Here is a 23,280-nt window from a genome sequence, read left to right on the forward strand (position 1 = left end):
GCATTTCATTGTTTTAAAATGCTGCGTTATTTTAATGTCACATTTCTTACGTAAAGACACTTAGGCGTTCCTCCTGAGTTTAGAAAAATAAACATTTTGTCATTTTGATTTTGAACTTCTCAGTGGTGGACTAGATTGGTAACATATAAACAGCTAGGGCACTTAAGTGTTGAATTTATTTTAATACATCAGTAACATAGTTAAGATTTAGAATTGTAAATTCTACTCTTCCCATTTTTTTTTTTAAACATAAAACAGCCATTAGCATATAGGAACAATGTGAATTATTTAATCTACACCATTTAACAAAGCTATATCTTCCCTATTGAGTCATTGGCATTTATCAGGGCAAACTAGTTTTGCTGAATTTAATTACGTAATTTATATTTTAAGTAACCTTAGCCGTGAATGAGGCATTTGTATTGTGTACTTACCTCATAGGAGTAGTTAAACATAAGCCTTTCAGAACGCTTTGATTTGACCTGAGAGAACAGAAATGGGTTACTAAACATTCCCTATAGTAGGTGCTAGGGATGTTAAGTTAAATTATACATTATATTTCCTTCTGTGGGTATCTTTGAGAGAGGTGTTTGTTTTTGTTGCTGTTTTATTTGTTTTTCTTGAAAGAGCATTTGGAGTTATTGAATCTGACTCTGGGGATCAGTAAGGAATTACAGGGTTCCTTTTGGTTTCCTTTGCTCTGGTTCTAATAGCGCTGGCTTTGCTGTACCCACTCTCCCTCTCTGCAGGCTTGCCGTGGTCATTCCCTGGATGGCTGGGGAAACGTTTCGACTGGCCTTACGTAAACCGTCATCTAACTGCCTACTATATTGTGTCCTGGATTATGGGTGCCAAGCGTTATCATGATTTGGACATTGATTATATTGGGGTTAGTAACAGATTTATAACATGCTTACATTTATTTGTAATTTTTTAAAGCGGTACTTTGTTAACTATTTTGTCTGATGAGACTTATTTGTTTTATTGGTGTCTGATAATAACATAAATTAACTCCCTGTAACCCCTTAATTCTTCTTCTTTGCCCATCCATATTCTTTCCACTTTTGAAAAATGTATTAAGAGTTTGCCTTTTCTGAAATATTTTTTTAAACTACATTTTTATTGATTTCAGAGAAGAAGGGAGAGGGTGAGAGATAGAAACATCAATCATTGATTGTCTGCTTCCTGCACGCCACCTACTGGGGACTGAGCCCACAATTCGGGCATGTGCCCTCATCAGGAATCAAACCATGACCTCCTGGTTCATCAGTTGACACTCAACCACTCAGCCACACCAGATGGGCTAAAATATTTTTTTAATGTTTGTTTTTGGTACCACTCCAGCTCAAATTCTTCTTCAAAGCTTTTCCTAGTTCTCTAGTTCTTATAACAATACTGTGTTTACTGTGCTGTTTAATGATTAATCTCATTTTGCTCTGTGAGTCTAAACCAGGGGATGGCAAACTTCCTTGAAGGACCAAAGAATAAATATTTTAGGTTTTGTGGGTCAAAGGTATTATTAAGGATAATGTAGGTAATTATATAACAACTTAAAATGGATCCATTTAAAACTATAAAAACCATTTTTAGCTCTGAGGCTATGCAAAGACAAGTGGTGTGCCAGATTTGGCAATCTGGCCAAAATATGCATACCCTTGTTCTGAACTGTTATTTAATAACTAGAGGCCAAGTACATGAAAATTCCTGTACTCGGGCTGGGGGAGGGGGGGTGTCCTCAGCCTGGTGTGTGCTCTCTTGCAGTCTGGGACCCCTAGGGGATGTCCACAGGCTGACTTAGGTCCGCTTCCCAGGGGATCGGGCCTAAGCTGGCAGTTGGACATCCCTCTGGCAGCCCAGGAGCCCTCCAGGCATGTCCACCTGCCTGAGTCGCAGTCAGACATCCTTAGCTCTGCTGAGGAGGCGGGAGAGGCTCCCGCCACCACCACTGTGCTCACAGCCATCAGTCTGGCTTGTGGCTGAGCAGAGCTCCCCCTGTGGGAGCGCACTGACCATCAGGGCCAGCTCCTGCTTTGAGCATCTGCCCCCTGGTGGTCAGTGCACATCATAGCAACCGGTTATTCCACTGTAAGGGTCAATTTGCATATTATCCTTTTATTATATAGGATATAAAAATGTAACACACAATATCTTGTCTTCCCAGTTAACTCTCTTGTCAGGCTGGATGCATACCTCAGACTGCCTTGTACCCTACAGAGTCTCACACACACACAGTGTGTCTCCACACACTTTTGTTTATTAATATGCCATCTGCCAAACTGACTTGAAAGTTTTCATGTAATCAGCAAGCAATTTTTGAGCTCCTACTATGGTGCAGGTACATGTGACTATTATGTTCCAGGGATAACAGGCGTAATAAGCTCTTGGGTTCAGTGGGAGGAGGAGTCTCAGAAACAGACAAACTGGAGTGTCACCAGAGGGATGGTATGGGACATGAGGATGAGCCATGGGGGCCGTCAGCCAAAAGCAAAGATATAACTTGTTTTTATTATCCTTCTCTACGTTATAACTGAAAGTTAGTTTGTATATGAAAACTTCCTTAAATTTTACAGTGTTACCCTATATTGAGACTAAATGTAGGTTTGGGTCAAATAGTATTCTGTTATGATAAAGTCACACTTAGAAGCTCTTTTTGGTAAATAATGGGTGATTCACATCTTTTTTTTAGACTCTTGATAATCCCATGATATGATGAGGAGCTTCTTTGATGAGAAACTCTTCTTTGTATCCCTGGAATAAAAAGAGTTAAAGCACCTGGATATAGGCTCATCTCCGTTACTAATGGTTTTCTCAGCCACAAAATGAAAGTCGTGAGGTTCTCTTTTAGCTCTGAATTCCCGTGCTTCCTGATCTGAAACCTAAGGGATATGTGTATGTTCCTTTCATCCTTAGTAGGAGTTTGCTTTTGTGATGTAGCACATGGCTGTGCTTCTCAGTGCCAGCGTAGTTCCTGGCACACATTGCATTGTCAATATATGTTGAAAGATTGAATGCATATTCTGTTTTTGGAAATCTCTGGTATAAACCATTTTTGAAAATACCCACATTGATTTTAAGATTTTTGAAAATAGTATTTTAATTTTAAAATTATATTGTCTTAAAATATCTATAAATTCTATACAAGGGCATTCCATAATGTAAGAAAAAAATGGCTTTTCAGGTGATCTGAAAGGTGATGAGAGAAATGGCATTTAATGATGATGTATATTTTCTGATATTTAAAAACTTTTAATTCAAACTTTTTGACTTTTGTTTTGCAGATTTGGAATGAGAGGTCATATGACATCAATTATATCAAGGTCTGTACATATTAAACATCTTTTAATTTTTAAATTATCAGAGAATAATTCCTTTATGTTTTTATAGAAATTAGTAGTAAAAACTATGTAAGCACAGCACAGTTACTTGTTTTGCTATTTGTGACACAAAATTTAAGCAAAATCTTAATATTTGTATTCCTGATGAAAGCATAAATAATTTCCTATAAGTCCCAAATTTTACTTTATATATACTTTTTATTATTATGAGCCTGTTTTGATTCCATTGCATTCTAATTCAAACTTACCTTGGTGTGAAAAACTGCTATTGTAAACAATTTAGAATTCATTTCTGTTTCTCTCCATCTTTAGTTTATCTGTAGTAAAACATCTCAGGATATAAGAACTTAGTTTTTGATTGCTATTTTGTAGCAAGATGTTATTGGAATTGGTGTCCTGTTTGTTAAAATGCCCCTTTTAAAGGCAGATGAATATAGGTGTTCGGGTTGTGAACATATGTTCCATCTAATGTGGTAAGATGGCCCCTGGAAATAGTCTGGGTTTGTTTTAATTTAAGAGTAGAAATTAATAGAATACAAATAAGCCATTTATGTAAAAACGACAGGGCTATTGTTTCTTTTCTTTTTGCCATTTCCATTGTATTTGAGATTGACCTTGGGTTTTCAGTGATGTGGTTTTAAGTTGTGTCTGGAAAATCCCATCTGGGATTTGAGGGTGGTGGGCGAAAGGGACAGGCGAGTCTCGGGACACTCTGAGCACCAGATTGGTCTGGGTGCTTTGCTGACTTATTTCCTGTTAACACTTGGCTTATTATATTTAATTTTCCTGGGTGGATAAGTCCTACAGGTAGGTTTTATTGCCTGTTCTCTCTGTGCATGTGAAAGACTTGTGGGCAGCAAGGGAGTATTTCTTATGGTTATTTCTAGTATGCTACTAAATCTTAAGAGCTGTAATATTTTCAGTAATGGAAGAATATTTAGGGACACCGGGAAATACTAAAAATAAAATGACAATTTAAAGCATTTTACCAATGGTATGTTTAATGCGATCCCAATTTGATTTTGTGTCTGCCTAAGAAATGTCCTAAGAATGCATGCCAAAACAATAGTGGTTATTTCTGGGGAGTACTATTATGATTTTTAAAAAAATTTCCACCCTCCCACCCAAATTTTTTTTTTTTTATGGTTAAACATAATTTTGAAGGTATAGGGAAATCCCCCTAAAACATTTTAACATAGGTGTATTTTTTTTTATATTCCCAAATACATCTGGGTAATGATGCTTTTATTTTCCATAGGAGTGTCACGTTTCTACTGAGAAATAATATTGGCACTATGGTCCAGGACTCTGATTTTGGAAGATACTTTAGCTACCTTGGTGGTAATGCAAGAGCTTCAGTCTCTTTTGTAACCTTTCCTATGTCCTGTTTATCCTCCATAAGGTTTTAAGAAAAATGCTGAACTATCAAGGTCTCGAGCGAGTGAAAATCATAGCGAGTGACAACCTCTGGGAGCCCATTTCTGCTTCTATGCTGCACGACCAGGAGCTCATGGAAGTGATTGATGTTATAGGGTAAGAAATGCCTTACTTTGATGTACACAAATGTAGGCAGAATAATATAATGAATATCCATGTTCCTATTGGTATTCAGCCTCCATAAATATGAACCCATGGCCATATCAAACTGTGAAATGATAGACATTTTGTCTGATTACATACATTTAAACAATTATATTTCTAGAGAACCTTTACATTTTGTTGAATTAGCAGTGGTTCTGGATATTGGAAGAGACCCAGATATCATATTAGTTCTGCCCTTCTTTGCTCAGATCATTTAATATGAGCAGGTTTTAAATGTAATGTAACAGTTCTATTGTTTTCTGAATGAGGGATATAACACCTGTTTCTATAATTTTAAAAGAGATACTTTCTCAGATTATAAAAATAATGTTTTTTATATATATAGACTGGAGGCCCAATGTACAAAATTCGTACACAGGAGTTGGCCCTCGCAGCTGTGGTGGCTACCTCGGGCCCTTGCAGCCCCTGCTTTGTCTGGAAGGTCGTTTGGAAGGTTATTTGGCTGTCCAGTCTAATTAGCATATTACACTTTTATTATCTATATCATAAAAGGCCTGTGGTAGTGACACCATAATGGCATCATGACCAAAAGAGCAGTGGCTCTTGTGGCAGGCAGGGCAGGATACTGGCAGTGTCCATGGAGCATGCGATGTGTCGCAGGTTAGCGGACATGGCTCTGAGGGCAGGCTAGGCCTAGGGGACCCTACATGTGCATGATTTAATTATATGCTGGGCCTCTAGTTATAGATAATACTTTTTCCTAATGAAGTTTCAGATTGAAAATGTGCCCTAATCCATCTTTATTAGGTATAATGAATTCCCTAAAAGGACTTTCTCTTAAAAGATTCATAACTTAAATGGTAATAAATAACTACAAACTAAAACACAACTTCAGTCATTTTTTTAATGTAATGGATTCTGCTACACCAAACTACAAAGAGATAATCCAATCTTTATTATCTGCTTGTGTTATTATATTTTTTGTAAGCAATTGTTGGCCTAAAAAAGTATACAATTATGCCCCTAAAGTTATTTAGCTCATACGCTCTCTTATTATTGTATTAACCGTCAGTCTGATTTCTATTTTACATTTGAAATTTCTTAGTTGTTTTTAGTCAGTAATCACTAGTTTCCACCATCATCATTATGACAATAGTTTACTCTTGGAATAATGAATATACATTTATACTTCAACTGACTGATTCCTCTGAGATATTAGAATGGGGGAGAGGTTCATTACTCTGGGTTGCTCAGCCTCTACATGTTTGATATTTTATTTCTTTTTTTAAAAAACATATTTTATTGATTTTTCACAGAGAGGAAGGGAGACGAATAGAGAGATAGAAACGTTGATGAGAGAGAAACATCGACCAGCTGCCTCCTGCACACTCCCTACCGGGGATGTGCCCGCAACCAATGTACATGCCCGTGACTAGAATTGAACCTGGAACCCCTCAGTCCACAGTCCGACGCTCTATCCACTGAGCCAAACCGGTTTTGGCTACATGTTTGATATTTTCATTGGGTGATTCTTTGTGGTGGGGCTGTGCCTTGTAGGATGTTTAGCAGCATTTTGGCCTCTACTCCCCAGATACCTGCAGCAAACCCTGCCTGCTGTGCCAGGCAAAAGCCGGGTTGAAGACCACCACTGCTCTGGGGTTATAAACATTCAAGGAACTCTGTGCAGGTTTTTATTGTTTTCCTGTCTGTGTCTGGGAGTAAATGCCAAGTTGTCTTTCTCTGTCTGCTAGGAATGGGAACAAGGGAGGAAGTACTACTTTATATAATAGATTCGGCAGTCTTTTATTTTTGACTTCCTTCTTACTCCTTCCTTTCCAGTGTCCCATACTCTGTACTTCCCTGAGAAGTCTGAATCCTGTCTCCACCTCATTCATCTCTTGGAGTGTCTTAGACCAGTGGTGGGCAAACCGAGGCTCTCGAGCCACATGTGGCTCTTTGGTCCCTTGAGTGTGGGCTCTTCCACAAAATACCACGTGCGGGCATGCACATACAATGCAATTGAAACTTCGTGACCCATGTGCAGAAGTTGGTTTTTGGCCTGGGCAAGTTTATTTTGACGAAGTGGCATTAGAACACTCAAGGGGCCAAAGAGCCGCATGTGGCTTGCGAGCCGCAGTTTGTCGACCACTGTTCTAGACTCTGGCCTCCTCTGCTACCTCCACCTAGCAACATGCTTCCATACATGTTATAGTTTCCAGAAACAGAAATGTCTCATTCATTAATCAAGACTCAGCAGAACATTGGTGGAACCTCATTTTTGATCTTCCCATTTTGTGTGTAGTTATAGATTTATCTTATCCTAAGGACATCTCGAGGCACAAGAATGAGAAGCAGATATTGATGACAATCAGCATCCACCTGGAAGCTGCCCGTTGTTTTAAAATAGAACATGCTGAAGAAGGCATGCGTTTTTATTTGCTTAACGAATGGATATAAGTGCCAGTGACCTTTTCCCATCCCCTCCCACCCTTTCTTTCCTAGAGCTCATTATCCTGGGACCTACACAGCCAAGGATGCACGGTTGACTAAGAAGAAGCTCTGGTCTTCTGAAGATTTTAGCACTTCGAACAATGCCATGGGCGCCGGCTGCTGGGGTCGCATATTGAATCAGAATTATGTCAATGGCTACATGACTTCGTAAGTTATAAAGAATTTTAAAAGTTTTTTACCTTGAAAATGTTCTAACACACAAGTAGAAAAATGTACGATGGGTTTCCATAGTCTCACAACCTAGATTCGATGATTATAAACATTTTGCCTTATTAGCTTCATCTATACCTATGTCTGTACGTAAGCTACATCCACTTACTTTTCTGTATTTAATTATAGTCTTTATTGAATTAAGTCAGGCTTATTGAGATATAATTTATATAAAGTAAAATTCATGCATTTCTATGATTTTCAACAATATGTGTATTGTTAAACACACACACACACACACACACACACACACACATATATATATATATATATATATATATATTTTTTTTTTTTTAAAGAATGATTGTAAAGTAAAATTACAAATGTCATGGCACTTTATAAACATTTTATCGTGGCTATAGAAAAAGGACCCTTTCTTACATGATCACAATATCATTTTGATACATAGAGCATAAGAACATTTAAAAAAGTATTTCTAATACCCAGTCTATATCCAGATTTTTCTAATTATCTCAAAAAGTGTCGTTTATAGCTTTTTTAAAACGTAAGAGCCAATCAAGCACCATGCATTGCACTTAGAAAGCCCTAAAATCTCTTTTAATCTAGAATTGTTTTCTTCCTTCCTCTTTTCTTATGTCAAGACTAGGCTTGTTGACTATCCACCTCCCAGTCTGTGCCATTGATTCCGTATAGATTCATTAATTTGTGTAACTGTCTGTTTACAAAACAGAGGTTCCAAAGAGAGAACCCTCTTTTTTATTTCTTGGGGAAGCATTTCTTAAATGTTTTGAGAAGCTTTAATTGTAATTAGGTTCAAATTAACTTTCTAAAACAGAAATAAATAGAGCAAAAGCTGCCAATACATGCTTTTGTGATGTTAATGAGAGCTGACATTCTGATAGCCTTCTTTGTTCTTTTTCTTCTATTTTTGAAAGAAAAGATGCTTCTCATGGAGAGTTTGGTTCTAAGGACTTAAGTTGGTATTAGGAGTCAGGCATGCTCAAGGCAGAGAATTGAGTGACTGCATATAAATACAAAGTAGGAAACAAAAATCACTCATCTTTTTGCCATCCAGAGGTAACTGTTCTTAAAAATTTTGGAATGTGTCTTCCCAATTACATTATATATGTAAAAGCTTAATACAAAATTTTAATACATTTATACTACATAATGTTCAGGAAATAAGCTACTTTTCACTGAATAAAGCATTATGAACTTTCCCTCAAATTTGACTTCAGCACTTTAAATGTTTATATATGTTCTTTGACATAAAGTGGAATCTACCAACTTGCCTTGTCTCAGGAAGCACCTGATTCTTTGGCAGCTGCCCAGACCTCCTGTACCTTAATCTCCAGGATTCTGGTGGTCTAGTCAGCGTCCCCGGGTGATTCTGATGGCATGCAGCTTTGGGAAACACTGAAGCAGAAAACATACTATACCTCATGAATATTCTCCTCTTCCTAGAAATGGAAGTTGTTTCTGTTTTCGTTAACAGCTGAGTACACACTGAAATGATTAATTGTATGTGGATGTCTTCATAGAATGCGGTGATTATTTCCTCGGGGTGTGTTCTTGGAAATGGAGTCAGTGTCTTGCGTCAGAGGTTTATGGATTGTCAAGACATTTGTGTATATTACAAAGTTCTCTCCAAGTAGTTTTAATTAATTTGTATTTCTGGCACTATCCAGAGGAGATATCATGCATCTTGCAATCCACAGGTAAAGTCTTGAGAGCTCTTAACATTTTCTCTGGTAGTAAGCACTTTTTGAAAATTGGGACTATTATTTCTACTTTGCGTTGGCAGAATTAGAAGTCTTTGACTTTCTAAGAATGTCAGTCTATCATTTTATTATAGGTGAGGACTTGTTAAGAAAAATACAATTTTGTTGGTAAGCTCCCTCCCTCCCTCCCTCCCTTCCTCCCTCCCTCCCTCCCTCCCTCCCTCCCTCCTTCCCTTCCTTCCTTTCTTTCTTTCCGGAACCCAGCAGTAACAAGGTTCAGAGCTTCCCTTTTGTCCTTGGATTTTCCTGATAACCACAATATTAGGGGTCAGCACCCTCTCTGAAAGAATGCACCACAATGCAGACCAGCAAACTGACCCAATTAGTTCTTGTAGATGTAGATGAAGCAGAATCATAGCAGTGCTACAGCTCAGGCCTTGTTCTGTCCTCTTCACACATTCAATTCCCATAGCAATCACATGAGTGAGGTGTAGTTCTTATCCCCATTTTACAGACAAGGAAACTGAGGGCCAGAGAGGTTAAGTGGTGAAACCGTGATTTGAACCGAGGTAGGTAGACTGTCAGAGTTCTCAATTTTAAAACTTTGCAGTTTATAAAATTATATCATGAAACTAGGGCACTGGGAAGGCTGCTTGTCACAAGGAAAGCAAGTATGAATAAAGCCTTTATTTATGGTACTGGTAGGGCATGGTCCATGTTCTGATTACACCCTAGCTTAGTAAAACTGTACATGTTGGATTAATCTAAATTTTTTTAAATTGTGTGAGTCACTATTAATATTATTTAGATACACCCAATATTGGATTTTTCAGAATTTGAAGGAAGTTAGTAAACATATATTTTCTTGCTTTGGGTGGCCATTTTTCAGTATTTAATATCTGCATATATATATAAAAGGCTAATGTGCAAAGTGTCCTCTTGGTAGTTCGACCGGGAGACCAGGAGTTCTGTCGCTCGCTATGACATGTGCTGACCACCAGGGGGTGGCGAAGAATGAAGGAAGGCCCTGGTTGACAGCTGGCAGCTGTGAAGGGAGGCCCTGGCCAGCAGCCGGAAGACCCAGATTGGCCCTGATCACTGGCCAGGCCTAGGAACCCTACCTGTGCACGCATTTCGTGCACTGGGCCTCTAGTATTTATTTAAATTATGTGTACGCCTTTTTACTATGCTGGATTCTAGTCATTTACATTTTTATCACAAGCTGTTTTGGTGTTTCTCTTTTATCAAACAAATCTTCTAGAACAATCGCTTGGAATGTGGTGTCCAGTTACTATGAGCAGTTGCCCTATGGGCGCAGCGGGCTGATGACTGCCCAGGAGCCCTGGAGTGGGCACTACATGGTGGAAGCTCCTATTTGGATATCAGGTATGGTTCCCTACCTCTCACTCCCTCAAGTCCTCGCTAAGGGCAAAGCAGAACGTTCTTAGAGGGGGTTGTCACGGGAGGCGGGAACTGCCCCCTAATTCTCCTGGCTCTTTTAACTCCTTAAATGTTGAACTTGATTTTTTTGCATGTGGGGTCAGGCTGTAGAGTATTGCTCAGTACATTTTCAGGGCCAGCATTGGAGATGCCCAATAAATATATAGTGTGGAAATAAACTTGTTTGAAACCGTAAAGCTTAGTCTTTGTAATGCATTATTAAATTTTTAAACCTTATTTTTATAGTAATACTAGGGTGGGTTAAAAAGAGATGAACAAAGATTGAGAGGGGATAACCTTATTTTTCTATTGGAAAAAGACAATCAGTATTCTTGAACTGACAGAGTGTGGTTCATTTATTTTCACTAGTCATTCCAAGAATCCTCCCACAATTGTACCATTTAACTAGACTAATTATTTCAAAGTTGGAACATGGAATTGGCAAGTATTTTCTTTCAAAATAAAAAAAAATAGCTTGTTAGAATTAATCAGACTAAATTAGTAGACAGCTTTTTAAAAAAACAACCCCATTATTACCATTTTTATCTTATTTGGCTCTTTCTATCCTTTTCTGTAGCACATACTACTCAGTTTACTCGACCAGGTTGGTATTACCTGAAGTCAGTTGGCCATTTAGAGAAAGGAGGAAGCTATGTAGCTCTGACTGATGGCTTAGGTAACCTCACCATCATCATTGAAACAATGGTAATTCTTTGTTTTTTCAAAGGGGGGTTCGGATTAAATCACTTTTTTTTTAAATCAGCTTTTGAAGATTATATTGTATATACAAATAGAGTCCCGTTTCACAAAATTCATGTGGGTGGGAGTGTCCCTCAGCCTTACCTGCACCATCTTGCAATCTGGGACCCCTCGGGAGATGTTCGACTGCCGGTTTAGGCCTGATCCAGAAGTCAGACGTCCCTGTCGCAATCCTGGACTGCTGGCTTCTAACTGCTCACCTGCTGCTCACCTGACCGCCCCTAACCACTCTGCCTGCCTGAGTGATCGCACCTAACCACTTGTGTGCCTCCTGATCACCCCTAACCACTCGCCTGTTTGCCTTATCACCCCTATCTGCTCACTTGCCTGCCTGATCGCCCCTTTCAGGTTCAATAGCTGAGGCTCCACAAATTAAACCGACAAAAGACAGAACAGCCCGAGAAAAGAAAACAGAATTTATTTGTGCATGCAATGCACATACACGTGGGAGGAACTCAATGTGAACCACTCAACAGGTGGTTAGGATTTGAGTTTATACACCTAGCTCAGTGAGTAATGGAGAAAGGAGAAAGGGAACATTTGGGGAAATAAATGACTTTTGGAAAAGGTGGGTTTTTAGGAGAGCTAACAGCAGATGAGAAAGTTGGGATAGTGTTTAACTAGACTGATATGAGCAGTCTTTCCATCTCCTTCAGGGTCATAAAACTCCCCTAGAGATTTGGGGTGGGTTTTTATTCCCATTCCTCCGTTCTGGGGTAGATGCACCCTGAAGAGGTTTTATGGCAGCCTTATTTCCCAAAATGTGCTACTTTTAATCTTCCTTTTGTTTTCCTTCATTTGTAGAGCCTCAACTATCTTCAACTTAGTGTAATCTTTATAACAAAGTGGCATATTTTGTGATTTATTGGGCTTATACATGTTAAACCTTGAGAAATTGTGTATGTGTTTGAGCGGGATCACAAGGTTTAACTTGTATAACATGTAAACCATCATTACAACCAAGGTGGTGAATGTGTATCCATCATCCACCCAAGAGGATTCATGTCCTTGTATAAGTAGTACCTCTGTCCTGTTACTCCCCATACATTGTGACTTCATTGCTTTATAACACTGAAGAATAGTTTGCATTTTCTGAAGTTTTGTCTCAGTGGAATCATTCAGTATTTACTGTTTTTTTGTCTTGCTGCTTTCACTCAGAATAAAACATAAAAACATCTCAAGAATTTGTTTTCTTGATGTATTTTACTTGGAAAATATTTGCACCATAAAAAATTTAATGTGGGTGCTATAATATGACTGGAATTTATCTATGAATTCAAAGTTTGGTTCAGTCAAAATGCCAGCGAGTTTTACTTTGCCTAGTGATACGCAATGGACACATAATAAAGGTTATATTAGAAAAAGTCTTTAAAATTTTAAAAGAAACTCATAGTTGTCACCTAATATGTACAGTTTCTCTTACTATTGGGGAATTAAATGTTTAATATTTTTTCCTAATGACTTGTGCATAATTTGGATAATTTATGTGATTTTCTTTCTCCTCAGAGCCATAAACATTCTAAGTGTATACGGCCACTGCTTCCTTATTTCAACGTGTCACACCAAGTTGCTACCTTCTTTCTTCAGGGTTCTTTTGTAAGTAAAGATGCGGGGCTTTTATTTTGGTTTTGAGAATGTATATATTTTATCATAGTCTATCAGTTTTTAAATGAAATCATATGTTATAGTTAGAAAACAAGATGTTGTCTTTTTAGAGTCTTAAAGAAACAATTTTTATAAAAAAGTCACTTGCCGAAACAGGTTTGGCTCAGTGGGTAGAGCATCTGCCTGTGGACTAAAAGGTCCCAGGTTTGATTCCGGTTAAGGGCATGTACCTTGGTTGCGGGCACATCCCTAGTGGGGGGTGTGCAGAAGGCAGCTGATCGATATTTCTAACTCTCTATCCCTCTCCCTTCCTCTCTGTAAAAAAATCAATAAAATACATTTTTTTTTAAAGTCACTGGTTGCCTCCCATGTTTGTTTTTTTTTTAAAATATATATTTTATTGATTTTACACAGAGAAGAAGAGAGAGGCATAGAGAGCTAGAAACATTGATGAGAGAGAATCATCGATCAGCTGCCTCCTGCACACCCTCCACCGGGGATGTGCCCACAACCAAGATACATGCCCTTGACCGGAATTGACCTTTCAGTCTGCAGGCCAACGCTCTATCCATTGAGCCACACTGGTTTCGGCTCCCATGTTCTTATGGGTAAGAAAAATTATTATAAAATAATGTTTTTTTGTTATTATTGTTTACCATAAAGTTTACTAAAAGTTAAAAAAAAAAAAAGTTTTTATGTGTGTGGATGAATGCCATGTCTTCTAGCTGCTGACTGGTTTTAGTCTATCACTCCAGGAGCTGCTAGAAGAGAGAGCTCTGTGGCCTTGAAGAGCATTTAACAAAAGTGACCTGCAGGAAAGTCATTCTTATTAGTAGGAGCATCAGTTAGGGGACCTTTCAAGCACTGATCTATATAGTACTCTGTACATAAAAGCAAGAGAGACCAGACTCTAGCTATTTCTACCTATTGTTATATTTGAATACAGAAAATGCAGCACCCTTTCTAACTACTAATCCCATAAAGGTGGTTTTTTAATACTAGGACATTCTTTAAAAAAATATTTTAAAAAATTGATTTCAGGGAGGAAGAGAGAGGGAGAGGGAGACAGAAGCAGCAATGATGAGAGTGAATCATCGATCAGCTGCCTCCTGCACGCCCCCTGCTGGAAACCAAGTCTGCAACCTGGGCATGTACTCTGACTGGTAATCAAACCGTGACCTCCTGATTCATAGGTCAAGGTTCAACCATTGAGCCACACGAGCCTGGCAATACCAGAATATCCTTAAAAAGCTTTCCACACAAGTACAATAATGAGTATTTTTGAAGCCAAGGCACTAAAATAATTGAACATTTGCCAAAAGTTTATAGGGAAATATTTTATAGGAAATAAAATATTTGCTTGAATAATGCTTTTCTATCGATACTTTCAAAATTTAAACCTGAGAGGCGGGCCTTTTGGTGGATAGAAGAAAAGTGCACATGGCCACAGGTTCGCTCTTGCTGGCACTGATTTCGGAAGTCCTCAGAAGGGTACGACGAGCCGCTCAGCTGTGCTTCCTGTGTGCTCTCTCCTCAGAGTGAAATACCAGAGCTGCAGGTGTGGTACAGCAAGCTTGGGAAGTCATCGGAGAGGTTTCTCTTTAAACAACTGGATTCTCTCTGGGTAGTATTAAAACAAATTCCTATGTATTGAGCATTGCAACAGTTTAAGGGAACAAATTTGATTAATGAATTAAGAACTTTTAATTTTATAATTGACTTTATGGCTGAAGCATAATAGAAAGTTGTTCCAACAGTTTTTGTTTTGTTTTTAAATAAAATAGAGATCGTCTTCAAAGCAGTTTGTGTTTTATAGATCTGCTCGTTTCTGTAGGTGTTCGGTTTGTCTTAGAGAATGATACCACCATCTTTTTCTTGGGTTGCCCCAGTCAGAAAGTTGAGTCTCATTTGAAACTGTCTTTCCTACTCTTTATGTACTCACACTTTATATACCACCAGCGATCGAGCATGGTGGATTCTACCATCCACACGCCTCTCTAACCCATTCCTCATTCCTACTGCTACTGCTTGATTCCATTCCTCATCTTACTCCCAGATTTTGGAAACCACCTCCTGTTTCCCCTGCCGCTAATCTGACTCTCTTCAGATCCCCATCACACTGCTACCAGAGTGATGTGTCTAAAATGCAGATCGGATTTTTTTCATCTCTTGCTCAAAGTGCCTCAGTGATTTTTTTCCTGTAAGATCACATCTCTTAGTGTAGCCCCTGACACTCCATATGACCTCGAGATGCGTGTCCTATGACACTGGCCTCGCAGATTAAAGTGCTTGCATTTTCCAGAGCATAACATGCCAGTTTAACTACTTTTGTGACTTGGCACATGCCTTTTCTGCCTCCTAGAATGTCTCACCGCATGTTTTTGTCATCCTTCAAGACTCAGCTCAAGGTCACTTCCTCAGGGCCTTTCCCACCAGCCTTAGCTCTTCTCCACCAGGGAATATGTGCTTGTCCAGTTAAACACTTTCCCACCGCACTGGCCGCCTTGAGAACTGAGGCCCTGCCTTCTTTAGCTTTTTATCCAAGAGCCTGCTGCAGTGCGGAGTGCATGGTGGTTTCTCAGAAAATATTTCAGAGAATGGATTGGCCTAAGCAGGCACATTATTGCCCCTAATTGACGCAAATCTGGTAATTATTTATATCCTGTGAACCCACTAGCCACTCTCAATGATTGAACATGCATTAATATTAAATCTGGAAAGAAAAAAAAGAACAGTCTGTTTTATTTGTACAACAATTGCTAGAACTAGCATAATAAAATTGATTTTCCCCATAGGAAAAATAATATCACTTGGGGCTATTTCCGAGTCAGAATATGGTGTTAGATATTTTTTAGATCTGACCAACAATTTATTATTAAAACAAAGATAGAATAGTACCCCCTTTAGTTCAAAGTAGGAAGAAAACTGCTCAAATATCATAGAATAGGCATACATCAAGTGCTTACATTAATTGTACACTAGACTGCTTTTGGCACACAACAGGTAAGACAGAGGAAGTGTTTTCATAGGTCACACTCTGGGCTAGGAGCACTGTGGAAATATTATCCCTTTCAGCCCTCACAGAAGCCCTAGGAAGTATGCATAGTTTTGTCTCATTTTATAGATGAGGATATTGTGACTTAAAGAGATTTTGCTAAGATCATAAATGTGTTATAAATCTAACTTGCTAATTGAAATATATATTGAACATAGAATGAGTTGAATTTTTTTTCTTCTATACAGTAAAAGGTTTTCTGTGACTAACACCTGAGTCACCAGTGAGATTTTATGGATTTTTTTTACCTTAGTAAAAAATTAGTAAAGTAATAAGCAGAATTAAATAGTAAATAAGCAGATCTCTTAGTTATGTGTTTTGAATATGTACAGGGTTGGACAAAAGTAGGCTTACGGTTGGCAATATGTGAAACAACTTTTTCTTGTATTTTATTTATTAATTACTATATTATTTTCCATACACCCAACTGTAAACCCACTTTTGCCCCACCCTGAACATAAATATATATAGACATAAACACGTATAAAGTGTTACATATACTATTTTTATTATAGACAATGATGTAATATTTAAAACACACACATGTACAAGGGTGGGCAAAAATCAGTTTACAGTTGTTAGTTTGCAAAAATTTGTTCTTATATTATTTTAAGTTTTTATATTATTTCCCATATAAGTAACTGTGAGCCTACTTTTGCCTACACCTGTACAGCTTTAAGGAACTTACAATCTAATGGAAAATAATGCGCTAATAGAAGTAGATTTTGGGATCATCTAGTCCTCCTTCCTTCGATGTAGTGAAAGTCTTTAAAAAGTGCTTTCTATGAAGAATAATCTTACAAACTCTTCAAAATAACTTATAATTTTTTTTGGAAGGCCTTGATCTAGGCTGTACCCTTTATAAGTGGTTAGGAAGTTCTAACAGAGATGAGTTTGGCTTATCTTTGAGCCTTTGTTTTAAAAAGCCATTTTGCCCAAATAAGACAAGCCAAAGCCCTGGCCTTGACACCACGTTTTCTTTTTAGCTCCTTGACAGCAGCGGCAGCTTCACAGTGGAGCTGCAAGAGGATGAACTGTTCACACTCACCACTCTCACCACCGGCAGCAAAGGCAGCTACCCGCCACCTCCCAAGTCCCAGCCCTTCCCACCCATCTACAAGGATGACTTCAACGTTGGTGAGTTCCTTCACTACAACTTTAGCTTGGTTCCCATTTTTACCAGGCATGGAGAGATTTTACCTGTGAAACCAGTGTGTGATGGAGCACTGTAAAAGTGCATTCACTTAGCTCCAAGTCTCTAATCTTTTACTAGAGGTCCGCGCACATCCCCTCAGCCCAGCCTGCACCTTCTCCAATCTGGGACCCCTTGGGACATCCCTCTCATAATCCTGGACCGCTTGCTCTTAATATCTTAATAGCTCACCTGTCTGCCTGCCTGATTGCCCCTAACGGGTCCCCCTCCCTGCCCCCCGTCAGCGTGGTCACCCCATGCAGTCTGCTGTTCAGTTGTTTGGTCATCCCTCACTAACCCCCCTGCTGGCCTGGTCTCCCCATGCAGCCTGCTTGTTCAGTCCTTTGGTTGTCCCTCACAAACCACTCTGCTGGCCTGGTCATAGGAAGCCATCTTGTGAGGGCATGAGGTTTAATTTGCACATTACCTCTTTATTATATAGGATGTTACTTCAGGGTAAATCTCTATTTGAAGACCCTTTATTTTTCAATGCCAGCAAAAGCCTTGAGGTCATTGTCAGGATGAAAGAGTTATAACTAGTTTTTGGTGAAACTTAAGATTTGTTGCACTGCTACTGCCCCTTGCCTAGATTTCGTGAAAGCCATCGTCCTTTGTGTAGAATTTAAGGCACATTCACATCTCTCCTCCCATAGTGTTTGTGGGCAGTTACTCTATCCTTGGGTAATCCAACTCTTTGTCCACCCTCTCGTGTGCCCAGGATCTTTATGTGTGTCCTCTCCTGGGTTCCTGGGAAGATTTGTCCTGCTACTGTTTAGAAAGCTTTTGATTATTAGGAAATTTAGGAAATCTTGCAAATGTAGGAAAACTGTTGGTAATTTAGTCATTGTATTCCTAGAGCCCTCAGTAATTGACAAGACTTGGTGACTAGTAGGTGTGTGGGCATAGCATCATGGATCTCACAGGCAGGGTCAGATTCTCTGCTCCTAGGATCCACAGCTGGAGGGGGGAAATAGGGAGGAAGATTGGCTTTGGGAGAGAGACCCAGATTCCTCTTGCTGCGGGCCTGCCGCTACCACCTCGGATCTGACTCCCAGACTCCTCCACCCCTGCCCAGTGGTCCCTGCCAGGGTCTCAGCTTCTTCCCAGGAAGCAATCCCTGGTTGACAGGAGTACAAGGCCATTTGCACTGTGTACTGAGTCCTCTCAATCATTAGGATAAATCAGGCAACAGTGACCCTCCCTCCACAGCAGAGCGTGGTGCTGTTTTCAAGTCCCTGAAATGGCCTCCAGTATCTTAGCGTCGGGCGCAGTCCTCTGTCTGCAGCAGTAACTAACCCTCCTTGCGTTCGGTCAGGAGGGGTCAGCATGGGACATGGCCTGTGGGCACTCCGACCGTTTATTCTGTGACCTGCAGATAGAAGGCAATCCTCACCCTTCCAATCTAAAATACACTGAAAAGGAAATTAAACACCAGAGGCCAGGCCTCAGAACTACTTAATAGGGTTCTTAATGTCTCAAATGATGTGGCAAATGTGAAAACACTTGGAAAATCAGGAAGTGAGAAATTGCCGTAAGATATTATGACTAAAATTGCTTATCTAGTGCCTTCAACATGGTAAGATTATAATTTAATAAAACTAAGAAGAGATTGATAGCTTAGGCTCAACACGGATTTTTTTTTTTTTCTTTCCATTTTAGAAATAGAAAATTTGTGATTTCTAAATCCTGTGTTTGGAGCCTTTTCTAATGTCTCTCAGCTGATGACAGTGAGCAGTGACTTAGAACTTTGTCTGACAGATATTAGAAATAACAAAACTGTCGCTTGTTGCGTCCTGGTCAGGGCTGGCTTATGTCTGCACTTTATATACATTCTTTCATGTCTTTGTTCTCTGTCCTCCTCCCACTTCGAAATGAGGGAACTGGGAGACAGGGAAGCGGAGCACTTTGCCCAGGGCCAGACTAGAACTTGAACCCAGGTCTGCCTTCCTCCAGGATTCATGGTCTTTCCCCTTCAGCAGGTGCACGGGTTAAATATGTAAAGTCTGTATGTCACACCGATCTTATTGACATTAACGAATGACAGCGTAACATCAAAATCTCATTATTAACCTAAATCCTAACCTCTTGACTGGTTGTAGGTTTCATTTCCTTGTTTAGAACTTTTCAGCAGTGTTTTAAAATGCGCCGTAAGATCTCCGAGAGAAAAATGTTCCGCGAGGATTTGATATTAAACCGAGAATTTATTATATTCTGAACAGAATACCCGTTTTTCAGTGAAGCCCCGAATTTTGCTGACCAGACGGGCGTGTTCGAATACTTTATGAACATGGAAGACCCCGGAGAGCACCGCTTCACGCTGCGCCAGGTTCTCAATCAGCGGCCCATTACGTGGGCTGCGGACGCCGCCAGCACCATCAGCATCATCGGGGATTACAAGTGGTATGTGATACTGGCGTTCTTGACGTAGATCTGACTGCAGTAACCCTGTCGTGCCATTGAGTACATTCTGAAACAGAGACTTGTCCACCATCCTCCTGTCCTGTCCAGGCACCTAATAGGTGTGTGATAGTTACTGAATATTATGGTGACCCCAAAGTAGCAAATTGTTTTGCGGTGTCAGTTTCCTTCCCTCTAATTTGCTCAGTTTAATAGTAATTATTCCAGTAACAGAAGATTTTCATATAAAAATTGAGGACTTTTGGACCAATCGTAATTTAGCATTTATTTACACAATATAATTTGAGTGGCTATTTTTGGTTTGTTTGTTTTTTTTTTGATCTGGTGGTGCCACCTGCTGGGTTTATACTAGAATTACAATATTCTAGCCTGTGACTGTAGATGGCACTAGTGAAAATTACAATAGCTTTTAGTTGAATAGCAAATTCAATTCTTTAGGCATTTGTTAAAGAGACAAGTTGTATTTGTTTTTCACTTAAAATATAATGACAAAACCAAAATTCCTCTTCCCCGTTAAGTCAGTTAGGGAATTCCAATGTACTGGTTATTATATCAGTTTTCGGTGTGTGTTTTTTTCTTCTATTTTTCTTTTTAGCTGGTATAATTCCACTGTGAAACTGTTCCAAGTTTAGTGATACAAGCTATTAATGCTACGCCTATCAAATAGCCTATCTGCAGTTTGGAAATCAGACAAGGTGGGGAATATAGTTCAGAAAAGAATCTTGAATTGTTTATCTGTGGAATGCTGCAGAAAACCTTATCCCTTCTGTATTGCCTCTTTTCTGTTAAAAATCACAATTCTAGTCCCCAGCTCTGTCAGCTATCCATAGTTTCTGGGACCCTTACAGAGGAAATACTAAACACTGGTGTAAGTCTCTGCAACCACCTATGGCAGAGGCCTCATCCTCCCAGCTTATAGATTGGGAATCAGGCTTCCGGTTGAGATTTGCCCATGATCCTACCCTGGTAAATTGCAGAACCACGTAAGAGACCAGATCTCTCTGGTTCTGTAGCCCATGCTCTTTGGACCACACCTCACAGCCTCATTAGTGAGCTTTCTCTGTATTTTTTTTTTTTTTTTGTGTGTGTGTGTGTGTGTGTGTGTGTGTGAATTAGCTCTCAATGTGTGCTGCCAGTTCTTAGATCTGTGTTTTCAGTAGAATTTCCTCTGTCATACTTACAAGTAGTTAAGTACCAGCACAGTAATTTAGGTAGACTTCCCCAGAGCAACTTATGATTTTCCATGTTCTTAGTAAGGTTTGTTTGGGATCTGAAGACAATCACAAAGTTACCTTTGCCCTCTATCTGGAGTGGCTCAGTTGGTTGGGCATTGTCCTGTTGGGATTCCTGGTCAGGGCACATGCCTGGTTGTGAACTCTATCCCCATATGGGGTGTGCAGGAGACAGCCAGTCCATCTTTTACTCTCTTTCGCTCTTTTCCTCTCTCTAAAAATTAATTTAGAAAATTCTTTAGAAACACACACAAAAGAACCTCCCAAAGTTACCTTTTGGCTGCACACATCCAAACTCTACATCCCTTTGATCAAATTTGCTTCATATGTGGGCTGGGTTTTGTTCTCTCAGCACCACGGAGAGACTATGGCTATGGAAGAGCGCACCACACCGTTACTCTACTTCATTCATTATCTGTAACATTGCCTGTAAGTTCTGATGCAGGAATCACTTATTCTGCAATGGGACAGGACATAAAAGAAAGAAAAAAATTTCAATCTTCTTTCACTATAAGTCAAATAATTTATGATGCAGACAGTATTTGTAGCACATTCAAACTCTAAGAAACCAGAAAAGAGGTAGGGATGTATTGATTACTATGGGAGGACATACCTGAGAGACTGGCGTTACTTACTTAGCATTTAATTTTCCCCTAAAGTAGCCCAGCTCTGATTAGAGGAGTAAATGTGATTTCCTTATTGTTGGATACCTGTTGTAGATGCTTCTTTTTTATATTTTCATTTACATAGTAAAATTCTACTGTGCAAATTCTACTGATAAAAAAAGTTGTGTAAAAGCCACATAATTCTAGATCCAGTTTACCCCATTTCCAATGTATTTTGGGGCATTCTTAATTTTTATTTTAGGTAGATTGCTTGCTTTTTTACTTGGCTATGGCCAGGCTTTCTTTCTTGTTTGCAGTTATATTTCAAGTGCAAGGTGAATTGTTTTCAGAGATCATGTTGGTTTGAGGTAGCTCGGTCGCTGCCTAAGGTATCTAGTAGCATTGACTGGAGGAGAGTCAAGTCCTAGCTCTGATGGCTCCTAGTTGGCTGGATCTACTGTCCATTATTCATCTCAGAGTCAGAGCTTTACTGCTTCTGTATAAACAGAGAAGCTCTGCAGGAGAAAAGGGTTCTCAATCTGGAATCCCCAGACCAGCAGCATCAGCATTACCTGGGAATCTGTTAGAATCCAAGGGGCCCACCCTCCACCTGCTCAGGATAACAGGCCCTCCTGCTGGTCTCAGTGTTACTCAGGTTGAAAACCCCAACTACAGTCCACATTGAGTTGGCTCTGTCTTTGCAGAGAAATAATTTTACATCTTTTGTCTGGAGTTTTTAGGTCTTGTTAGTGTTAAGTATAAAACTTATCCCTCAAGTCATTGATGTTTTCTCAGAAGCCCCTGCCATTGCTTTCACTGCTTATCTTTGCCGATGGGAATGTAATAAACAATTGTTGGCAGATTGCCTTTTATGAATTTCTAGAAAAATTGCTTCTTTTAATGTTACTTATTCTTAGGATGGATGAGACACAGTTATATAGAGAGAAGAAATATAGTCTTAAGAAACATAAAAACAGTAAATATTGTCATCCGGTAATTATTTAAAAGAGGCAATGAAATGAGTTAACTTTAGTCTTATAAAATTTAAAACCATCATCAATGAAGACTCTCGAAGCCCATTCTTCCTACAAGCACAGCCACAGCTGATCACGTACTCACCTCTATTAGAAGTTTGGAAGCATGTGGCTGTGCAGTGACCCATCATCCTGCTGTGCTCGGATGGCACAATGGAAAGCCTAACCAACAGTTTCCTTCTGCAGGTCCAACATGACCATCATGTGTGATGTTTACATAGAGACCCCTAGGAAGGGAGGTGTGTTCATTGCCGGAAGAGTAAATAAAGGTGGCATCTTGATTAGAAGTGCCAGAGGGATTTTCTTCTGGATTTTCGCAAATGGAACCTACAGAGTTACAGGTGATCTGGGTAAGTGTCTTATTCTATAGCATGAGAGAGAGGCAACTTGTACGAAGCTTTCTCGTATATTACAGAGTTGAGCTGGCAGTAAGGGTGGGATTTGCGTAGATGGGGGTGAGGGTAGAGAGTGCTCAGGAAACATGTAAGTAAAAGCAGGAGTGGCCACTGTGCCTGTGGAAATACAAGGAGAGGAATTGGTATGCTTAAAATAGAGTAATCCTATTTCCTAATCTAGTTAATAAATTGAAAACAGTGTGACTTTTCTCATTCATCTTAGCAGCCCTTGCTTTATGTAGAATAGTGTTTTGTCCAGAACTAG

General features: G+C 39.4%; 1 protein-coding gene across 2 annotated transcripts in view; it reads left to right on the forward strand.

Moving 5' to 3' along the window:
• Nucleotides 1–23,280, forward strand: part of GALC (galactosylceramidase) — a 39,178-nt gene that overhangs the window by 9,342 nt on the left and 6,556 nt on the right. For both annotated transcript variants that reach the window (XM_084884011.1, XM_084884012.1), the window contains exons 5-15: nucleotides 750–889; nucleotides 3,279–3,317; nucleotides 4,738–4,868; nucleotides 7,380–7,535; nucleotides 10,542–10,666; nucleotides 11,298–11,425; nucleotides 12,986–13,075; nucleotides 14,622–14,708; nucleotides 17,126–17,276; nucleotides 19,551–19,731; nucleotides 22,807–22,970. In XM_084884011.1, the coding sequence (XP_084740137.1) occupies nucleotides 750–889; nucleotides 3,279–3,317; nucleotides 4,738–4,868; nucleotides 7,380–7,535; nucleotides 10,542–10,666; nucleotides 11,298–11,425; nucleotides 12,986–13,075; nucleotides 14,622–14,708; nucleotides 17,126–17,276; nucleotides 19,551–19,731; nucleotides 22,807–22,970 (1,392 nt within the window). The remainder of the gene's footprint in view (nucleotides 1–749; nucleotides 890–3,278; nucleotides 3,318–4,737; nucleotides 4,869–7,379; nucleotides 7,536–10,541; nucleotides 10,667–11,297; nucleotides 11,426–12,985; nucleotides 13,076–14,621; nucleotides 14,709–17,125; nucleotides 17,277–19,550; nucleotides 19,732–22,806; nucleotides 22,971–23,280) is intronic.

This window comes from Pipistrellus hanaki (genome assembly GCF_964339955.1).
Source record: "Pipistrellus hanaki genome assembly, chromosome: 1".
NCBI lineage: Eukaryota > Metazoa > Chordata > Mammalia > Chiroptera > Vespertilionidae > Pipistrellus > Pipistrellus hanaki.